The 20806-nt window shown below is 43.2% G+C and overlaps 1 protein-coding gene across 3 annotated transcripts in view; it reads left to right on the top strand.

Annotated features, from left to right (window-relative positions):
* The window catches only part of LOC141117095 (high affinity immunoglobulin gamma Fc receptor I-like), a 30617-nt gene extending 10028 nt beyond the window's left edge, over positions 1 to 20589 (top strand). Inside the window, exons 2-8 of one of the 3 annotated variants that reach the window (XM_073609705.1) lie at positions 2817 to 2837; positions 5554 to 5811; positions 10864 to 11124; positions 14121 to 14405; positions 15240 to 15521; positions 15671 to 15946; positions 18758 to 20589. In XM_073609705.1, the coding sequence (XP_073465806.1) occupies positions 2817 to 2837; positions 5554 to 5811; positions 10864 to 11124; positions 14121 to 14405; positions 15240 to 15521; positions 15671 to 15946; positions 18758 to 18909 (1535 nt within the window). In that variant the 3' untranslated portion in view covers positions 18910 to 20589. Of the gene's footprint in view, positions 1 to 2816; positions 2838 to 5553; positions 5812 to 10863; positions 11125 to 14120; positions 14406 to 15239; positions 15522 to 15670; positions 15947 to 16935; positions 17174 to 18757 lie in introns of those variants that run through there. The other 2 variants (XM_073609706.1, XM_073609707.1) reach the window with 2 other exon arrangements.
* The last annotated feature ends 217 nt before the right edge of the window (positions 20590 to 20806 follow it).

Genomic DNA, 20806 nt, shown 5'->3' with positions numbered 1-20806 from the left:
ATCAGCAGGGGGTCAAATAAATTTTTTCCCTCACTTTAACAACTTTTTTGAGGTTTCTACAAACACATGCATTAGTAAAACACATATAATAAATAAATGCCTGTGTATATATACCCTCATACATATAATTAACAAATATTAACAAATATAAATAAAAATGTGTTGCGCTATCAAGATAATTCAATAATTCCTCAATAATTCAAAAAATGCCAACCAATTAAATGATAAAACAAATACAGCGCTTAAACAAATATGTTTACCATAAACATGTGCAAATAAATGAATTAATTCATAAACATCCAAGGAAAGTTGTTTATAAAGAGAAAAGCACACAGTGCAAACAGTCCATCAATAATTGCATGTATCGCCAATATCCAGTAATCCAATATGAATATACACCACTCCACACCCGAGTGAGCACCCCACTCACAAGCCGTTTACCAACAGGTAAGACCTCATGAATGGAAGTCTGGCTGCACTTTTTGGGAGATAACCCACTGGGATGGATGGCGTAATCCAGGACTGGGGAAAGGAGTTTCCAAATAGCCAGGGTAGTCCACAGATGAAGGTCAAGAAGGGATGAAGGCAAAGGAGGAACTCATAGTGTAGTACAGGGGCCCAAACTTTTAATTCCAAGAGCCATATTGTAAATTTTACACATACATACGGGCTGAAAAAAATAATTTTGAAATAAATACGCAGCAGTGGAATAGAATACAATTTGCCAGACTGCTGGAAGCGGGGCTAGATGGTCCACCTGTATCCTACTCCTGCAGCTAAATGCTGTAGCTTCAGGCAGCGGGTTAAACTTCCAGTGTGCATTAGGGCCTTACATCTGTGTCCCCATCAGAGTCTCCTCGCACATTTGTGTCCACATCACTCATCAGTGTTTCCCTGTAAATTTGAAGTCACAATCATAGCCCCCACACATTTGTGTCCTCATCACCCATCAGAGGATCCCTGCAAACTGGTGTCTCCATCTGAGCCCCTCCATATATTTGTGTGCCCATCTGAGTCCCTCTGCACATTTGTGTGCCCATCGGAGCCCCACACACACTCACTTGTGTGCCCATCAGCATCTCCCTGCTAATTTGTGTCACCCTCAGAGCCATCACATCCCTTATCACAGCCATCAAACCCACCCCCATAATTGTGTCCCTTTCAGTGACAACCCCACACACACACACACACAACTGCGTCCCTTTCAGTGCCATAACTCCCCCCCCAAACACACACACACAACTGTGCCCCCTGCAGTGCCATCAACCCCCACCCCCCCCACAAACTGTCTCCTTCAGAGCCATCAGCCCCAACACAAACGTGTCCCCTTCAGACCCATAACTCTCCACAACTGTGCCCCTTTCAGACCCATAACCCTCCACAACAGTGTCCCCTTCAGACCCATAACCCTCCACAACTGTGTCCCCTTCAGACCCATAACCCTCCACAACTGCGTCCCCTTCAGTGCTATAAACCCCCCCCCCACACACACACACACACACACACAACTGTGTCCCTTTCAGTGCCATAAACAAATGTTGAGATTAATTTGAAGAAGGGTGGGCCCACATCCCAATTACATGGAACAAGTGAAAGCCTTCCCCCTTGTGTCCCAACTATGGCCCAACTGGTAATTTCGAACAGTCACAGCATGAAAAAGCAGAAAAGCAAGAAATATTGAACAATATATATAAAAAAATATAAATTTTATTTAAACAATGGATAAAAGGTATATATATATTCACAACAAAGGTGGCTGGTGAACATGTAGGGCAACATAACATAACAATTGAGATGTAATACTCATAGGTCCAGGACTATTTTGATGTTGCCACCAGAGCAGATATCCAAGGACAATACTTTCAGTGACATAACCCCCCCCTACACACACACACACACAACTGTGTCCCCTGCAGTGCCATCAAACCCCCCCCAAAACTGTATCCCCTTCAGAGCCATAACCCTCCACAACTGTGTCCCTTTCAGTTTCATCAAGCCCCCCTAACTGTGTCCCCTACAGAGCCATCGCAACAATACAACTGTGTCCCCTTCAGAACAATCAACTCCAATCCCCCCCCCCCCAACAAACTTTATTTCCTCCCCATCAGTCTCTCTGTACTTTACTGCTGTACAGCGGGCCTAAAGTGCAGACTTTCTGCACCTCCCGATCTCAGCTCCTGTGCCCTGTTACACAGACACGCTGTATGCAAAATTACAGCACTAAAGTACACTGAATGAACCAGCGGGGCGGGAGCAGCCTAGGAGGTGCAGTCGCTCTACACTAAAATACCTCATTGGTTGAGGGCGGGTGCCAGGAGTGGTTGCGGGACTTGTGCTGCATACTGCTGGGGGTGAGTATACATCACAGGTTTCGCAAAGCTTTGGCAGAGAGACTGTCCCTGCGGTTCAGTAAAAACGTCCTAGCGGGCCGGATGTGGCCCGCGGGCTGTACTTTGGAGACCTCTGGTGCAGTAGTATGAAAATTATAGGACATCATCCAGGGGTATAGCTGGTCATACCAAGTCCTATACCCCTAGATGACGTCCTACTGGATGAAACGCAAGTCTTCTCAGTCTCCTAGCTCTTCCCATTAGCTGCAGGATAAGGAGTCTCCTCAGTCTCAGGCTCTTCCCATCAGCTGCAGGGTAACAAGTCTCCTAGCTATTCCCATTAGCTGTGGGGTAACAAGTCTGATCACACACACCCTAGCTTGACTGGTCCTCAGCGCCAGAGACACCTTATTTAAACCTCATCTGCCTATGCCTCTGTAAGATAAAAATACAATTTTGCATTGACTTTCTCTTTTATTTTTTTAGTGATCATTTTGGACGAAGCAGGTAAGTGATGCTCCTTGACTTAAAATACGTCAATAATGACATAACTGACAGACATATTTTAAAACATGGCAACTGTATAATTTTATCCAGTCTTTTATATTATAAAATTCACTGTGTTTCAGGAGTTCAAAGGGTCCCGTTTATTGGGCTTGCTCAGCAGCACCTGGAGCAATCATACTAACTACCCCTTTAGGATCCTACCAATGTTATCAGTCCAGTGCCTGTTTTGTTCATTAGTACTAAGCTCTGATGAGAGATTACACATTGGCTTTTGATGACATAGGAGTCTGAATAAAATTTAATCTCAACTTTATATGTTCTGTTTTTTACCCTTGCCTCTTTGCACACCCAGTTCCCTACTCAAGCTTAGTAGAGGCCAGTTCTGGCCACCACTCCTTGGAGATCTGCTTAAGGAAAATCATATTCTTTACACTGATTAAGACCTGACTGAGAACCACTTCTGCTTTAGAAGATCCAGCTCCCCACACCATCTTCTACTTCCCAAGTGTTGGAAATGAAGCATGGGAATCTTCCAGAATCTCCAGCTGCAGATATTTACTAAATCTCAGTGGAGGTGGTATTTCTAGAGTACAGTATAGATATAGGGACTCTATTCCCAGACAGAGCTTTTTTTTTGCAAATTCTTTATTTAAGAAGTATAGTATCCAATGGACTGTACAAAAAAAGTGTCATTAGAAAATATACAAACACTTGCACCACAACCAAATGTAGAAGGCATCAATTCCATAAAGGCAATGAGGCTAAGTAGATTGCTGCAGGAACAGGCAAGTAAAGAAGTTGGCTAAAAAAAATTACATAAACACAGAACAGTAGTCATAATGTTGAGCATACGAAGAGCTCTGTAACTTAAGCGCCTCCAGCACATGGCCGTAAGCATGATATGGGCAGGATACTACTTTTTTAATTTTACTTGGAATATAGCAGAAGTATGACGTAAGAATTAGAGGCAGTAGACAGGGTTGCAGTAGGGTAAGGGAGGGGGAGAAAAAAGAAGGGGGGGGATTGGGAGATAGGGGGGTAATGGGGTTGGGACAGGGGGTAAAGGGAGGAGGGGAAGTCTCATGTTGGCACAATAGGATGGAAATGGAAAAGCAGTGAGTGGGTGTTGAGAAGAGTGGAAGTCATGTCTTGGCAGGGATGTCCCAAAGATGTAGAAGAAAGAAGGAAGAATGCGCAGGGACCAGATACTCTGTGGCCACAGGGAAGCATGTATGCAATACTGATAGCGCATGACACCATCAGGTCAAGATCTTACAATTATTTTTCTGTATACGTGTACAGATAGATGATTTCAGCGCAAAGTGGACAATGGTTCTGCTTTGATCTTCTGTAAATGTTCTACCTAATTTGTTCTCACGCTTTTATAAATAAAGCAATTTAAAGTCATCTAGTGGTAGAACCCGGAGGAAATACATTTTAGAGAGAGTGCGTGGAAGATTGCCGTGATTAGAGCCAAATTTTTCCTAAGTAGTTAATAAATGTTAAGAGCAGTTCAGAGAATCCAAACAACTGAAGAAGTGTTGAAGCTGTATTAAGGCCCCTTTCACACGGACGTGTCCGTGTATGGGCTCCGCTTTGCTCAGCGGGGGATCGCTCCGTCGATCCCTGCTGAGCAGGCAGATGACAGGTCTGTCTCTGCACACTGTGCAGGGACCGACCGGTCAGAGCGTCGCTCTCCTCTAAGGGGGATCGGATGAAGACGGACCGTAGAGTCCGTTTTCATCCAATCCGATCCGCAGACGGATGGAAAAGTAGGGCTTTCCTCCGTCATCAGAAACGGAGCATAACAGAGACTGATGTCATCAGATGTTCATCCGCTGACATCCGCTATCCCATAGGGATACATGTATGTCCGTTTTTCATCTGAAAACAGATGGATGAAAAACAGACATACGGTCCACCCGTGTGAAAGGGGCCTAGGCTTTCCAGATGTCCAGGCCATAGCATCCCCTCGAGGGCATTAATGTCTGTATCGTAGGCCATGTAGCCACGGAACCAGGTGGAGCTTTTAAATGAAGAGAAGACCTGGGAATGTAAAAGACCCTTAAATGTATTTTTAACCCCTTTTTTTAAAAGGTAAACGCAAATAGCTTTTTGTTTAAATTTGAGAGGAAGAAACATTGTACCCACCCCAACTGCATTTCTATCTGCCCATTATGGGAACTAGTGGTGTGCAAGTGCACTGTGTCTCTCAGGACCAGAGTGATGTTTTGAGAGGGGGCCCCATTTATTTTTTTCCCAAAGCAGTGCCAGAAAAAGGACCTCTGGTGCCCAGAGAGAGGATTCCAAGGTGAGACCGAGGGGTGAAAACAAATGAGAAAATAGGGAACAAGTGGCCACATTTTAATTTGTTCCCATTCTCATGCCCAAATCCCATGCAGTTGTGACAAGCAATGATTCCTGGAGCTGGCATATTCTCTCTGCCTCCAGCACATTCCGATTGGCCAATACGGCTGCCCATTACATTGATGAGCCAATAGCAATGTGTAGAGGCAGGCTTTAATGGCAAGGTTGGGAGTGTACTGCAAGTCTCTTTAAAGGAGCAATGTAACATAAGGAGGAAACTTAATAAAACCAAGGGTTGCCCAAGCAGAAAATGAAAGAACCCATAGGCATAAAGACTTCATTTTATCTGCTGAAAAATAATTCTTAAGTTCTAACTAATAATTGTCATGTACAATGTTCTATCTTGTAGGATCTTCGGTGAGATCTGTGGTGACTTTCAACCCAAACTGGGACAAGATCTTCACAACTGAGTCTCTAACAATGACCTGTAATGTGAGGTCACCTATTCCAGCAGATATGAGCTACACCTGGTACAAGAATGATACTTTTATACGCAGAGGACAAAGCTATGAAATCAGAGATGCAAAACAAGATAACAGTGGAAATTACCAGTGTAAAGGCACCAACACAATCCTAAGTGACCCTGTCAGACTAGATGTCAGTAATGGTAAGTAAATACAGAGTTTTACCCTCTGAAGGATTACCCATAGGAACATAAAATTTTAATTAAGGTCCTTCTAATTAGTGATTTTTGGTTTCACTTAGGTGTGAACATTGCCTGTAATAAGTAGATATAAATACTTCTCGGATTCTCCACCCACAGTCTTCCTTAGATGAGTTCATTGCTCAACCATCCTGTAGACATGGTGGCATCAGAGTTGAAAATTGTTCCCAATATATGCCTCCTAGATTTGGCTTTTCTTCAGAGAATCATAGAATTTACCAATCCAGTTAGTCATAACTTTGGGAAATCTTTGATTCCCTGCAGACAGTACAAATCTTAATTAATTTATTCAGAACAAATAAACAAATCAGAATTAGTTGATTAGTCTGAGCTCATACTTTGTCTAAGTCAAAGTTAAAGAAGAACTTCATTAAAACAGTTATTGGCTATTTAGCAAACCCTCAAGTCAATTAACTTATTGATCAGAATTCTGCAATATACAAACTTGTATAGAGTGCAGGGGTCAGGAGTATGTAGTGCACAACACAATATTTACAACATGGCAAATGGAGTACAGTGGTCAGGACATAAATGGTCAGTGGTCAGAAACATACAATTTAGGATATAGGGTATGAGGGTTTGGACAATGCAACATCCACTATATTGTATACAGTGCAGTGGTAAGGACTATGGAATGCGGTGGTGCAGGCTCCAGAAGGCGGGACCTGCTATGTGACTCGGCCGCACTCGGCGGCGCTCGGGTGAGCAGTAAGTGCTCCCTTACACTGTTGTTTAGTGGTCTTTGATCTATATATCATATTGTTGCTAAGTGATCTTGACCCCTTTAATTGGTGACCGGTGGTTTGGGCCCCTTTTGTTGCAGGTCACTGCCCCTTGTGTTGGTGATCAGTGGTCTTTGCTGCTTGCATTGATGGACGAAGCACCCTTAATAATGCTGATAAAACACCTTTTTAACCACTTCAGGATTTGCCCCCTTAATGACCGGGCCATTTTTTGCGATACAGCACTGCGTCGTTTTTACTGACAATTGCACGGTCCTGCAACGCTGTACCCAAACACAATTTACGTCCTTTTTTACGCACAAATAGAGCTTTCTTTTGGTGGTATTTGATCACCTCTGCGGGTTTTATTTTTTGCGCTATAAACAAAAAAGACCAACAATTTTTAAAAAAAAAACAAACAATTTTTTTTACTATCTGCTATAATACATAACCAAAAAAAATATATAAAAAAAAAATATTCATCAGTTTAGGCAGATATGTATTCTTCTACATATTATTGGTAAAAAAAAATTGCAATAGGTGTATACTGATTGGTTTGCGCAAAAGTTATCGCGTCTACAAACTACGGGATAGATTTGGGACTTTTAATTTTTTTAATTGTTACGGTAATGGCGCCGATCTGCAACATTGCGGTGGACAAATCTGACCCCAAATTACACTTTTTTGGGGAACAGTGACATTATTACATTGATCAGCGCTATAAAAATGCACCGATTAATGTAAAAATGACACTAGCAGAAAAGAGGAAGGGGTTAAGTGTGTTTCCTAGGTGTGTTTTAACTGTAGGGGGGATGGGCTTACTGGGAAATGACAGAGATCGCTGTTCCCGATCACGCCCGCTATCCTCCTTGCACCGACCGAGGTACAGGTATGGTTTGCGCATGAGAGCGGACCTGCCACAGTATATCTGCATGAGCTGGATATGATAGTTTCCAGATAGTTTGAGGCAGTGGCGTCGGCGGGGGGGCTGACAGAAGCTGAAGCCCCAAGTGGGACCCCAAAAAGACCCGGGTCTCGAGTGGGCACTGTTCTATTATTAGCTCTGAGCGCCACCGCCTGCCGCCGATCGGGTACTGATCTGATCCCGAGCGTCGCCAAGTGCGGCCGAGTCACATAGCAGGTTTCGCCTTTTGGAGCCTGCATCGCCTATGATGGACATCCCACTGGTCCAATGGCGGGACCGCGGGATGTGTGACGCCCATCATAGGCACTGCAGACTCCAGAAGGCGGGAATTACAATGTTGCCGCCGCGCCACATCAATCCCCGCTCGGCGCTTGGGCGGGTGGCTCTCCTCCTCTCCTCTGGCTGCCTTGCACACCATGGCTGAGCTGAGCTGCAGAACATGTGAAGTCTGTCTCCTGGTCAGGTAGGTCAGTGTGTGTATGTCAGGTAGGTAGGTCAGTGCATGCCAGGTAGGTAGGTCAGTGCATGTGTCAGGTAGGTCAGTGCATGTCAGGTAGGTTGGTCAGTGTATGTGTCAGGTAGGTAGGTCAGTGTATGGGTCAGGTAGGTAGATCAGTGTATGTGTCAGGTAGGTAGGTCAGTGTATGTGTCAGGTAGGTAGGTCAGTGTGTGTAAGGGCACTGGTAAGCCAGGCAGCAACCAGCAAGTGAGCTTACTGTAGGTAGGTCAATGTATGTGTCAGGTAGGTCAGTATATGTGTCAGGTAGGTCAGTGTATGTCAGGTAGGTAGGTCAGTGCATGCCAGATAGATCAGTGTATGTCAGTGCATGTCAGGTAGGTAGGTCAGTGCATGTCAGGTAGGTCAGTGCATGTGTCAGGTAGGTCAGTGCATGTCAGGTAGGTCAGTGCATGTCAGGTAGTTAGGTCAGTGTATGTGTCAGGTAGGTAGATCAGTGTATGTGTCAGGTAGGTAGGTCAGTGCATGTGTCAGGTAGGTCAGTGCAAGTCAGGTAGGTCAGTGCATGTCAGGTAGTTAGGTCAGTGTATGTGTCAGGTAGGTAGATCAGTGTATGTGTCAGGTAGGTAGGTCAGTGCATGTGTCAGGTAGGTCAGTGCATGTCAGGTAGGTCAGTGCATGTCAGGTAGTTAGGTCAGTGTATGTGTCAGGTAGGTAGATCAGTGTATGTGTCAGATAGGTAGATCAGTGTATGTGTCAGGTAGGTAGGTCAGTGTATGTCAGGTAGGTAGGTCAGTGTATGTCAGGTAAGTAGATCAGTGTATGTGTCAGGTAGGTAGATCAGTGTATGTCAGGTAGGTAGATCAGTGTATGTGTCAGGTAGGTAGGTCAGTGTATGTATCAGGTAGGTAGGTCAGTGTATGTCAGGTAGGTAGATCAGTGTATCTGTCAGGTAGGTAGGTCAGTGTGTGTCAGGTAGGTAGATCAGTGTATATATCAGGTAGGTAGATCAGTGTATGTGTCAGGTAGGTAGGTCAGTGTATGTGTCAGGTAGGTAGGTCAGTGCATGTGTCAGGTAGGTAGGTCAGTGTATGTCAGGTAGGTAGGTCAGTGTATGTCAGGTAGGTAGATCAGTGTATCTGTCAGGTAGGTAGGTCAGTGTGTGTCAGGTAGGTAGATCAGTGTATATGTCAGGTAGGTAGATCAGTGTATGTGTCAGGTAGGTAGGTCAGTGTATGTGTCAGGTAGGTAGGTCAGTGCATGTGTCAGGTAGGTCAGTGCATGTCAGGTAGGTCAGTGCATGTCAGGTAGTTAGGTCAGTGTATGTGTCAGGTAGGTAGATCAGTGTATGTGTCAGATAGGTAGATCAGTGTATGTGTCAGGTAGGTAGGTCAGTGTATGTCAGGTAGGTAGGTCAGTGTATGTCAGGTAAGTAGATCAGTGTATGTGTCAGGTAGGTAGATCAGTGTATGTCAGGTAGGTAGATCAGTGTATGTGTCAGGTAGGTAGGTCAGTGTATGTATCAGGTAGGTAGGTCAGTGTATGTCAGGTAGGTAGATCAGTGTATCTGTCAGGTAGGTAGGTCATTGTGTGTCAGGTAGGTAGGTCAGTGTATGTGTCAGGTAGGTAGGTCAGTGTGTGTGTCAGGTAGGTAGGTCAGTGTATGTGTCAGGTAGGTAGGTCAGTGTGTGTGTCAGATAGGTAGGTCAGTGTATGTGTCAGGTAGGTAGGTCAGTGTATGTGTCAGGTAGGTGGGTCAGTGTGTGTGTCAGGTAGGTGGGTCAGTGTGTGTGTCAGGTAGGTAGATCAGTGTATGTGTCAGGTAGGTGGGTCAGTGTGTGTGTCAGGTAGGTAGATCAGTGTATGTGTCAGGTAGGTGGGTCAGTGTGTGTGTCAGGTAGGTAGATCAGTGTATGTGTCAGGTAGGTAGGTTAGTGTGTGTCAGGTAGGTAGACCAGTGTATGTGTCAGGTAGGTAGGTCAGTGTGTGTGTCAGATAGGTAGGTCAGTGTATGTGTCAGGTAGGTGGGTCAGTGTGTGTGTCAGGTAGGTAGATCAGTGTATGTGTCAGGTAGGTAGGTTAGTGTGTGTCAGGTAGGTAGACCAGTGTATGTGTCAGGTAGGTAGGTCAGTGTATGTCAGGTAGGTAGGTCAGTGTATGTCAGGTAAGTAGATCAGTGTATGTGTCAGGTAGGTAGATCAGTGTATGTCAGGTAGGTAGATCAGTGTATGTGTCAGGTAGGTAGGTCAGTGTATGTGTCAGGTAGGTAGGTCAGTGTGTGTCAGGTAGGTAGATCAGTGTATATGTCAGGTAGGTAGATCAGTGTATGTGTCAGGTAGGTGGGTCAGTGTATGTGTCAGGTAGGTAGATCAGTGTATGTGTCAGGTAGGTAAATCAGTGTATGTGTCAGGTAGGTAAATCAGTGTATGTGTCAGGTAGGTAAATCAGTGTATGTGTCAGGTAGGTAGATCAGTGTATGTCAGGTAGGTAGATCAGTGTATGTCAGGTAGGTAGATCAGTGTATGTCAGGTAGGTAGATCAGTGTATGTGTCAGGTAGGTAGGTCAGTGTATGTGTCAGGTAGGTAGGTCAGTGTGTGTAAGGGCACTGGTAAGCCAGGTAGCAACCAGCAAGTGAGCTTACCCCCCCCACCACACAACTACACAACCCCACCGCCCAGCCAAAAACCCTACGCCACTACCCCATGCCGGCCTTGGACTTCTGGCTGAAGCCCCTGGTCTTTTTGCCACCTAGCAACTCCCCTGGTCTGAGGGTGTAGCACAAGAATCCCCTGGGAGGTGGTGATTTATATAAAGGGTGGGATCTTCATGAAGGTGTAGAACACTCTTTAGTTATCTAATAATACAGGTTGTCTGTGGTTCTGTTTTTCAGACTATGTGATCCTGCAGGCTCCTCTCTATGTTCATGAAGGTGACGATGTGACTCTGAGATGTCACCATTATCCCGGATATCCTGGAAGACAGACTATATTTTACAAGGATAATGGCATCATAAGGAATTGGGGATCTTATCCTCAGTTACGTATTAATAACATAAATCTGGGAGGATCCCGTGGATATAAATGTACAAAAGAGGTTTATCACAACCTCATATATTATCAGCACAGTGGAGGAACTTCTATACCTATGAAAGGTAAGTCCTGAATATTGATTTGGGTGGAGTGGAGCAGATTTGACCTCCTCAAGTATTCAGTATTCCCAGAGATCTTCTCTACTCCTCCAGTTTTGATTCCTAACACAGTCCTGAGGAAAAGTGAGAAAAATGAAGGTGACACAACAATGTTTATAATATATGGATATTTAACAATATATGAGCCTTTTCCTGCTAGTGCCCCGTATTGGGACAGCTATATCCATACCTCCCAACTTTTTGAGATGGGAATGAGGGACACCTATTAGGCATAGGACACACCCCCTGCCACGCCCCTTAAAGGAGACTTATACAAAAAAAATAATTCGTTAAACCCAAAAGTGCTTTTTTTGCCACTACTATATCTTTATACTGGCTTTTACATCTCCAAATGCTGCAATTTAGAAACTGGGTAAAAGATTTAGCACTGGGAAACACTTTATAAAAGATAAACAGTGCATTTTATATAAAACTATATAGATCAGACCAATATGAGGAACAAATGAGGAAGAAAGAGGGACAGAGGGACTTTATTACAAATCAGGGACAGTTCCTCAAAATCAGGGACAGTTGCAAGTTATGGCTACATCACTTCCTGTTAGCCGACTAGAGCCAATCCTCCTGGACAGCAGAGGATCTTGGGACATGTAGTCCTACAGTCAATGCATACTGTATTCCTGAGTGCTGACTGAACTACAAATACCAGAGAGCCGGCAAACAAGAAGAATTCTGGGAGAGCAGATATATTCAACTGCAAGTGTCGGGTTCGCTCTCCTGGCACAGGACTCTGAGCTGGACGCTGGTAGACTGCGATTCTCCCTGAGAGAGACAGCGGGTTTGCGGCCTGGCCTGAGGCTGCGGTACCTTCGACAGGGGATCTGCCTTGCTGGGACGCTGGTCATCACACCTGGATCGCATCGGTTCTTCTCTGCACTGGGACTGCCACTGTCCACCTCCATGCAGCCATCACTGTTCACCACGCTTACAGGCTGTCAGGTGGTTACTCTACACATCTCTGCAGACATTCAAGAGCCTGTGCAAGAACTCATTGTTTCTAGGAGGCCGTGCTATCATCAGGATTGGTGAGCGGGTGGATGCCCAACCTCTTTCTGTCATCTATCTAGGGACACTGTGTGCAGACATCTTTATACCTTAGTTACCAGGAGACCTTTTCTTTGAGCAGTACAACAGCTTATCTGTTTAACCTCATTGACTTACCAGTACTCAATAATATTTATGGCCCCACCATTCCTAGCAGAAGACAACGGATACCACCATACTAGGAACCTTCAGCATAACAGGATTCAAGCTGCAGTTTCTAGTTAAAGGGAACTCTTCCTTTAGAAGGCCATTATTAAGCAAACAAGGGTATCTACATATAATTATATATCAGTATACATCTATATAGGATTTTCTGCATGCTAGCTTGATGTCCAGTCAGTGATTAGCCATGGTCACTTCGGCACGCAGCACCTGCTTTGAACCTTTCCCCCTTGAAATCATCTGACATGGCACATGAACTCTCTCTGTTGTCAAGGATGGCTGGAGAGCATCCGTGTTCCACGAATAAAGCATCATACCTTAAGTCCTGGGGGCATCCAGGGACTGTTAGGTCTACTTGCCTTTAGGGAAGGATGGCTGCTATAGATTAAACTGTGCCTTGATATTTTCTCAGAACAGAATGCAAACTGGCAAGCCTTACATCATCACCTGACACGATTGGAGTGAAGATCCCTTGATAAAAGAGATATATATATATATATATATATATATATATATATATATATATATACATATATATCAGTTAACAAAAAGGGGGGTGTCCAGGACAGGGGGTGGAACGGGGGGGGGCACAGTTATGTGTTTTATTTCTTTTTTTTATTATTACAATTTATTTTATTTAAAGTTCAACATATCAGTTTATACAACTTTCTATTCAATAGTTCAAAAAAGGAACTACACGAATACCAAACAATCCTATACATTCTATGTCAAAAAACTGACATGCTTACCCCACCCACCTTAAGAGAAAAAAAAAAAAAAAAGGGAAAAAGAGAAAAAAAAAAAAAAAAGAGCACCCCCCCCATCAGCTCCCTCCCGCTTCAGCACCCACCCTACTTATAGTAAACTTCAGACTGTCCCGCCACCTCCCTTCCTGATGACCACCTCTTCTACTCCAAATCCTATTATCCTTAATTCTACCATACCCCCCTATATTCCCGTGAGAAAAAAAAAATTCTTTCCACTCTTATTCTTTACTCCGTGATCCCCATTTAGTGGCCACACTATCACACAACTCTTGTTGCATTATATATATATATATATATATAACCCCCCTAACCCAAAACATGTAGGAGGCCATTAGTGGCCATACTATCACCCATCTCTTGTATATAAAAAAAAAACCCTCCCTGGTCCCGAAACGTGTAAGGGGCTTATAAACGGCCACGTTCTCACCCAAGTTCTTTCGCAAAAAAAAAAAAAAGTTATTTGAAATGAGACTTTAAAAAAGGATTTTACTTCCCCTCAGCAAATAATGAATCTGAAGACTGTGGGGTATTAACTGCTGTTCTTACTAAGAATATATTAGCACTCCAGGCTCATTGGTGTAAGGAAATGTACAATGTCATTGATAGGTAGCATACTGCAGCTATGGGCAGTACCGGGACAGGGTCGTCCATCGCCCAGGGCAAAGATCCAGAATTGCACCCCTTCCCCCACTGTTAATACATGCGGTAGCAGGGTGTACCATCCTGCATTCATTTTTTGCACCTTTGCTTCACTGAGCCCAGGGCAGCTGTCCCTCCTGCCCACCCTGTGTCCCATCCCTGGCTATGGGCAATGTTTTTACACCTATAAAAGAAAATCAAATTTTAAAAATGCAGAAAAAGTTATATTAAGTAACGATACTCCTACTATTGAATCTGGTAAAACCTAATGATTCCTTCATGTCCTGGTGAAATAATGGAGGTTTACTGTTTAATATTTGTGTTTTATAGAAATCTTCACAACTCCAGAAATAAAAGTGACCCCATTTCCAGTACTGGAAGGAGATAATGTAACTGTGACATGTCACACGAATGTGTCTCCATACAGACCAGAGACAGGACTGCAGTTTGCTTTCCACAAAGATATGCAGAATATCCAGAGTTTTAATTCATCCAACCAATATGGATTCCAGTCCGATAAGATGGAGAATTCTGGGAGATATTACTGTGAAGCCAAAACAGTTTCTGGAAGAATAATAGTGAAAAGGAGTAAAATGTTGAACATTGAATTAAATGGTAAGTACAGATTAAGAATTGACAGATGTGGTGAAGTTTCAGACAACTGGTAAGGTTAACCAGAGAGAAATACTTTCTGAGAGCGGCATATAGACAGCTTGGAAGTACAGAATATAGTAAATATGTAGAAAATTGACCACTGGGCAGGAATCAAAGAAAAAACACAAATTATGGAAATAAATTTAATAAAAGAAAACCTAGTGAAAAAGGACATAAGTGAGTTACTATTGCTGACCTCCTTCTGACAATGCTAGTCACCTGGCTTTCATAATAAGTGAAGCCATATACCCCAACCTGTATAAATGTTCTGTATCAATGACTCCTAGCTAATTACATAAAGAAGATCTGCTGTACATGAAACGGCAATGTGTATTTCCCAAGAAGGTTACAATGGCAGCTGCACATCTCTATAACAACTTGTTATTTTGAAACCAGTGATGAGCTGATCTGCCCCAGGTTCAGTTTGAACAGAGTTCAGGAAACTTTCTTAGGAACCAGTGACAGTGGGAAGCTGTCATATATATGTAGCATACTCCTAGCGCAGAATGATCGGTAAATTTCGTTTTTCACTCCCTCCACAATCAAAGAAACAGCAATTGTTTGTTCTGGCCAGATCAGGGTTTCACAGGGTGGGAGATCGATTGTTTACCTAGACAAGAAGCACAGCATGTCCAAGTAATAAGCTAATCTGGTTGCCCCTTCTACTTAAGTTATTTACAAAAAAAAAAAAAAAAACAATGTTCATAAAACCTTAGTACGTATGTGAGTGAGGTTATCACATTCACTCAGGTCACATTTTACCACTAATGCATTCTCTTTTACTTTTCTTTTCAGCGATTTTCACACAACCAGAAATCATAATGACTGCAAATGAAATGACAGAAGGAGACAATATGACCCTGACCTGTCACACCATACGTAGTGGACTCATTACTGATACAGAACTGGAATTTGCTTTTTACAGAGATGGACAAAATGTTCAGGAATTCAGTTTATCTGACCGATATGAAGTCCAGTCCGCTGAGCTAAAGCATTCTGGGAATTATTCCTGTAAAGTGAGGGCTTCAACCAAAAACATCACAAGGAGCAGTGAAGAGGTATACATCCAGATACAAGGTGAGCAGAACAGGTGCCATGGTCTTATCATATAAGAGGAAAAATAGGTTTACTATTTACTATACTGTCCATTTGTAAATTGTACTATATACAATTCTGTATACTGATCTTTTGTAATATGCTTACAGTTATACTAATTTCCTATACAGAACTTTTCTCTAAGCCAGAAATTGAGATGATCCCAGACGTGGACATAGAACGCAATCAAATGATCCTAACATGTAATACAATTGTAATGAGAAATGACATTGAACTGCAGTTTGCTTTCTACAAGAATGGACAGAAAATTCAGGAATTCAATTCATCTCATCAGTATGTAATCCCATCAACTCAACTGGAGGATTCGGGAAATTATTATTGTGAAGTAAGAACTTCAAGGAACGGTGTGAAAAAGAGAAGTGAGGAATTAACTGTGGGCCAACAAGGTAATTATAATATATTTTGAAATAGAGGTCTCAATAACAGTTTAGTTGACTATATACATGCTATGCCAATATACACTATATTGTCTAAAGTATTGTGACACCTGTCTTTACACGCACATGAACTTTAATGGCATCCCAGTCTAATGCCCCGTACACACGATCGGACTTTCCAATGGAAGGACTTTGCGATTGGAGCTTGTTGTCAGAAATTCCGACCGTGTGTAGGCTCCATCAGACTTTTTCCATCGGAATTTCCAACACAAAGTTTGAGAGCTGGCTCTAAAATTTTCCGACAACAAAATCCATTTATGTAAATTCCGATTGTGTGTAGACAATTTCCGACACACAAAGTGCCACGTATGCTCAGAATCAAGCAGAAGAGCCGCACTGGCTATTGAACTTAATTTTTCTTGGCTTGTCGTACGTGTTGTACGTCACCGCGTTCTTGATGTTCGGAATTTCCGACCAAATTTGTGTGACCGTGTGTATGCAAGACAAGTTAATAAAACACATAAAAAAGGGGAATGTGGGACTTTAAATGAGGCAAATGACTTGTGGAGGTAGAAGTATATAGTAATCATTTTTTATTTGTAACAATAGTAAAAAAAGTATTTTCATATGTATACATGCACAATGGCATAAACATAATAGATACATATACATTAGCTAGGCAACACATAAAAGATAGTAAATGTTAATAAATATAATACAAGGTGTTTCATATTAGCAGGCATTGGTAAATCATATGCAAAAGAGCTGCTATGAGGTACACATACACATTGATAATTACATAGTACTCAATGAATCTTAGATGTATAAAAAGTATATATGGGTCAGTGAATAAGTAATGAGCCGGACTTGTCTGAGCACCCCATAGAAACTCGACGCGTTTCATGGCTATTTGCCATTCATCAGGAGTTGGGTACAGAAGTAAACTGTAAATATGAATAAATATGTAATATTAGTAAATATGTTTTACCCCTTTAAAGGGAGAAAAGACCTCATGGGGAGAGAGAGATCTGTACTCACAGGTCGGTATAGCACTGTGCTTGGCTGGCATCGAGGAGGATGGGACCCCAAATGATTGTCTGTACCGGAGCTGAGGCAAGGAAACCCCACCCCAGCCAAGAAAACCTCCACATAGCATGCCCGATTGCTGCAACACATTCCACATGTGTGGGGATGATTAAAAGTATGATGTTCTGAAAGAAAATGTATGAAAATTAGAAAAATATGTGTAAAAACAGAGAATGTCTCATTTAAAGTCCCAAATCCCCCCCTTCTTGGCTATATGCAAGACAAGTTTGAGCCAACATCCGTCTGAAAAATCCGATGGATTTTGTTGTCGGAATGTGTGATCGTGTGTACAGGGCATTAGGGTTCAATAGGGTTCGATAGGCCGTAGGGTTCAATATTGAGTTGGCCCACCCTTTGCAGCTATAACAGCTTCAACTCTTCAGGGAAGGCTGTCCACAAGGTTTAGGAGTGTGTCTATGGAAATGTTTGACCATTCTTCCAGAAACACATCTGTGAGGTCAGGTACTGATGTTGGACGAGAAGGCCTGGCTCACCGTCTCCGCTCTAATTTATCCCAAAGGTATGGAGAGGGATGGATGGTGCTGGGCGGAGGTGGGGATATATTGTGGAGAGGGATGCATGGTGCTGGGCAGAGGTGGGGATATATTATTGAGAGGGATGGATGGTGCTGGGCGGAGGTGGGGATATATTGTGGAGAGGGAAGGATGATGCTGGGCGGAGGTGGGAATATATTATGGAGAGGGATGGATGGTGCTGGGCGGAGGTGGGGATATATTGTGGATAGGGATGGATGGTGCTAGGCGGAGGTGGAGATATATTGTGGAGAGGGATGGATGGTGCTGGGCGGAGGTGGGAATATATTATGGAGAGGGATGGATGGTGCTGGGCGGAGGTGGAGATATATTGTGGAGAGGGATGGATGGTGCTGGGCGGAGGTGGGAATATATTATGGAGAGGGATGGATGGTGCTGGGCAGAGGTGGGGATATATTATGGAGAGGGACAGATGGTGCTGGGCAGAGGTGGGGATATATTGTGGAGAGGGATGGATGGTGCTGGGCGGAGGTGGGAATATATTATGGAGAGGGATGGATGGTGCTGGGCGGAGGTGGAGATATATTGTGGAGAGGGATGGATGGTGTTGGGCGGAGGTGGGAATATATTATGGAGAGGGATGGATGGTGCTGGGCAGAGGTGGGGATATATTATGGAGAGGGACAGATGGTGCTGGGCAGAGGTGGGGATATATTGTGGAGAGGGATGGATGGTGCTGGGCTGTGGTGGGGATATATTGTGGAGAGGGATGGATGTGCTGGGTGGAGGTGGGGATATATTGTGGAGAGGGATGGATGGTGCTGGGTCAGAGGTGGGAATAGTGTTAAAATAAAAACGGTGCACCGATGGACTCAGTGGGATGGCCAGTGGGTGGGCTCTGGGGAATATTGGTGGTCAGGCCCCGGGGGGCCCAGGCCTGAAGCTGTGTAAGAGGCCCCAAATTTCTCATGGCTGCCCTGGCTACACTCAATCCTTCAATGCAGCTCATAGAACATAGACACCCTTGGAAATCAGCATTGTCAAACCTAAAGTCCACTTACAGACAACGCTTTTATTTAGTCTGCAAGTATTACAGCTTCTGATTGGTTGCCTGTTTGGGAGATTTTCCCCTCACTTCCTGTCACTCAAAAACAACACCACATTCAAACAACCTGTAAGTTATTATTTGGTATTCTTTGGTTGCAAATTCTTGGAGAGCTTACATTTTTTTTTTCCTTAGGTGAATATGATCCAGCAGTGATACAGAACATGATTCGGGTAATACTATCAGGATTTCTGCTGATAATTTCTTTTCTTTTCATCTTTTATCACATAAAATTTATCAAATCTCTTGAACCTGTAAATAAAGGATCCAGGGCTCCAAGACTGTGATAAGAATGATGGCCTACTACCTACTGGACTGTCAGATTATGTCTACATAAAAGAGTAACATCCTAGGGAGAGGGGTCAATACATGAACAAATGGCAAAAGCTACGACAACCTTTGTTTGAATTTCATTGTGTCTGATGATCTGCAATGTATCTCATTTGTAGCTCTGGAAGTTTCAGTTTCAGGAACAGAGAGGATAGGGAAGTATACAGCTAACAAGTTGGGTTCACGCAGATATCAATTATTAAAGCTAAATTCCAGGTATGCATATTTGTGCATAGTTACATGGGTCCAACTTTGTCCAACACATTGCTTTCTTGTTACTTTGTTTTAAAGCGGAACTTTACTCATAAGAACTTGATGAAAAAGAATGTTCTTTAGAAAGTGTAACAGACACCCAAAAGAGCCGCTGGTGAATTGAGTCCTGTTTCCCCCTTAGAGCACACACAGCCAGGAACACGGCATTCTTCCTCTGGCTCAAAGATCAGTCTAGGGGTCTTTTGTTTGGAAACAATGAACTTGGATGAGGATAGGAAGTATGGGATACCCTGGAACTGTACAACTGGAGGACTCTTCAATTTCTGGCTGCATTTGCACAAAAAAAATGCCCTACAGGATCTCTAGGCTTACTATGACCTGCATGCCTACAAGATCCCTTGTTCGTGAACACAGCTCTGTATTGTTTACAATCACAGAACTGTTTTCAGCGCCGATCACCGGCTCCCGGCGGTCAATCATTGGCCAGGACTTGGTGATCGGCAAGTGCTATAACGAATCACAGCACGCACCCCCTCCGAGAGTGCGTGGATCACATACTATGTACCAGGGACATGCAGTGAGGTCAGTGGCTGGTGAGGCACTGGCTAGTATCAGAGTCAGATACACACAGGTTACATACGCCGTGAACGTTAGAGCGAGAACAATAATTCTAGCACTTGACCTCCTTTGTAAATCTAAACTGGTAACCTGTAAAAATGTTTAAAGTGACGCCTATTATATCAGGAATGCCTCAACTGGTGGTGGCAGAAACATTGAGATACCTGGGGATATTACTGACTAAAGATCCTAACCAGTACATTAGTAAAATCCTAATACCATTACTGACTAAATTTAAACAAAAAATTTAAATCTGGAATCGGCTTCCTTTGTCAGTAGCTGGTAGATGTAGTCTAATCAAAATGATATGGATGCCACAGCTAGTGTACTTATTACATAATTCTCCAGTGTGGATATGCAAGAAATGGTTTAAAAAAATTGAAACTCTCTTTAGAGAGTTAATTTGGAAAGGGGGACAAGCTAGGATCCGACTTCGAACTATGCAGCTCCTGACCGGGGAGGGGGGCTTGGCGGTGCCACATCCCGAGAGTTACTACCTGGCAGCACAATTGCAACATTTAATGGGATGTGAGATTCCGGGAGGTGGCACCCCTAATGGGAGAATAATGCTTTCAGGAACCTTGCACAATACAATTATTGACGCATTAGAGGTGGATTCTGTTTGTTATAGAAACTCGATAATAAAAATGATAACAAAAATATGGAAAACAGTTAAAAAATAAAGATGGGATATACCGGATTATCCAAATAAACTCCCCTCTGGAACAACAAGAATCTGCAGGAAGTGCTTCTGATAGGAAAAGTTAAACATTGGGAAATACAGGGTATGAATAGGCTGATACAGTTGTACGATGGTAATAATCTTAAAAAAGTTTTGGACTTGAAAAGGGAATTTGTCCCATATAGGACACAAGCATTAGAATGGAATAAAATCCCTCTTTTTCAAAATATACTCCAGGCAAGCACAACTAAAGGACTGATTTCCGAGTTATATGGACATCTATGTAAAGAAATAACTACGGGATCAGATTCCCATAAGGATAAAGAGAGATGGAAAGAGGA

This window comes from Aquarana catesbeiana, linkage group LG13, assembly GCF_042186555.1.
Source record: "Aquarana catesbeiana isolate 2022-GZ linkage group LG13, ASM4218655v1, whole genome shotgun sequence".
In the NCBI taxonomy this organism is placed as follows: Eukaryota; Metazoa; Chordata; class Amphibia; order Anura; family Ranidae; genus Aquarana; species Aquarana catesbeiana.
Note: the sequence above shows the minus strand (reverse complement) of the source record. Positions and strands in the feature narration are given on the sequence as shown.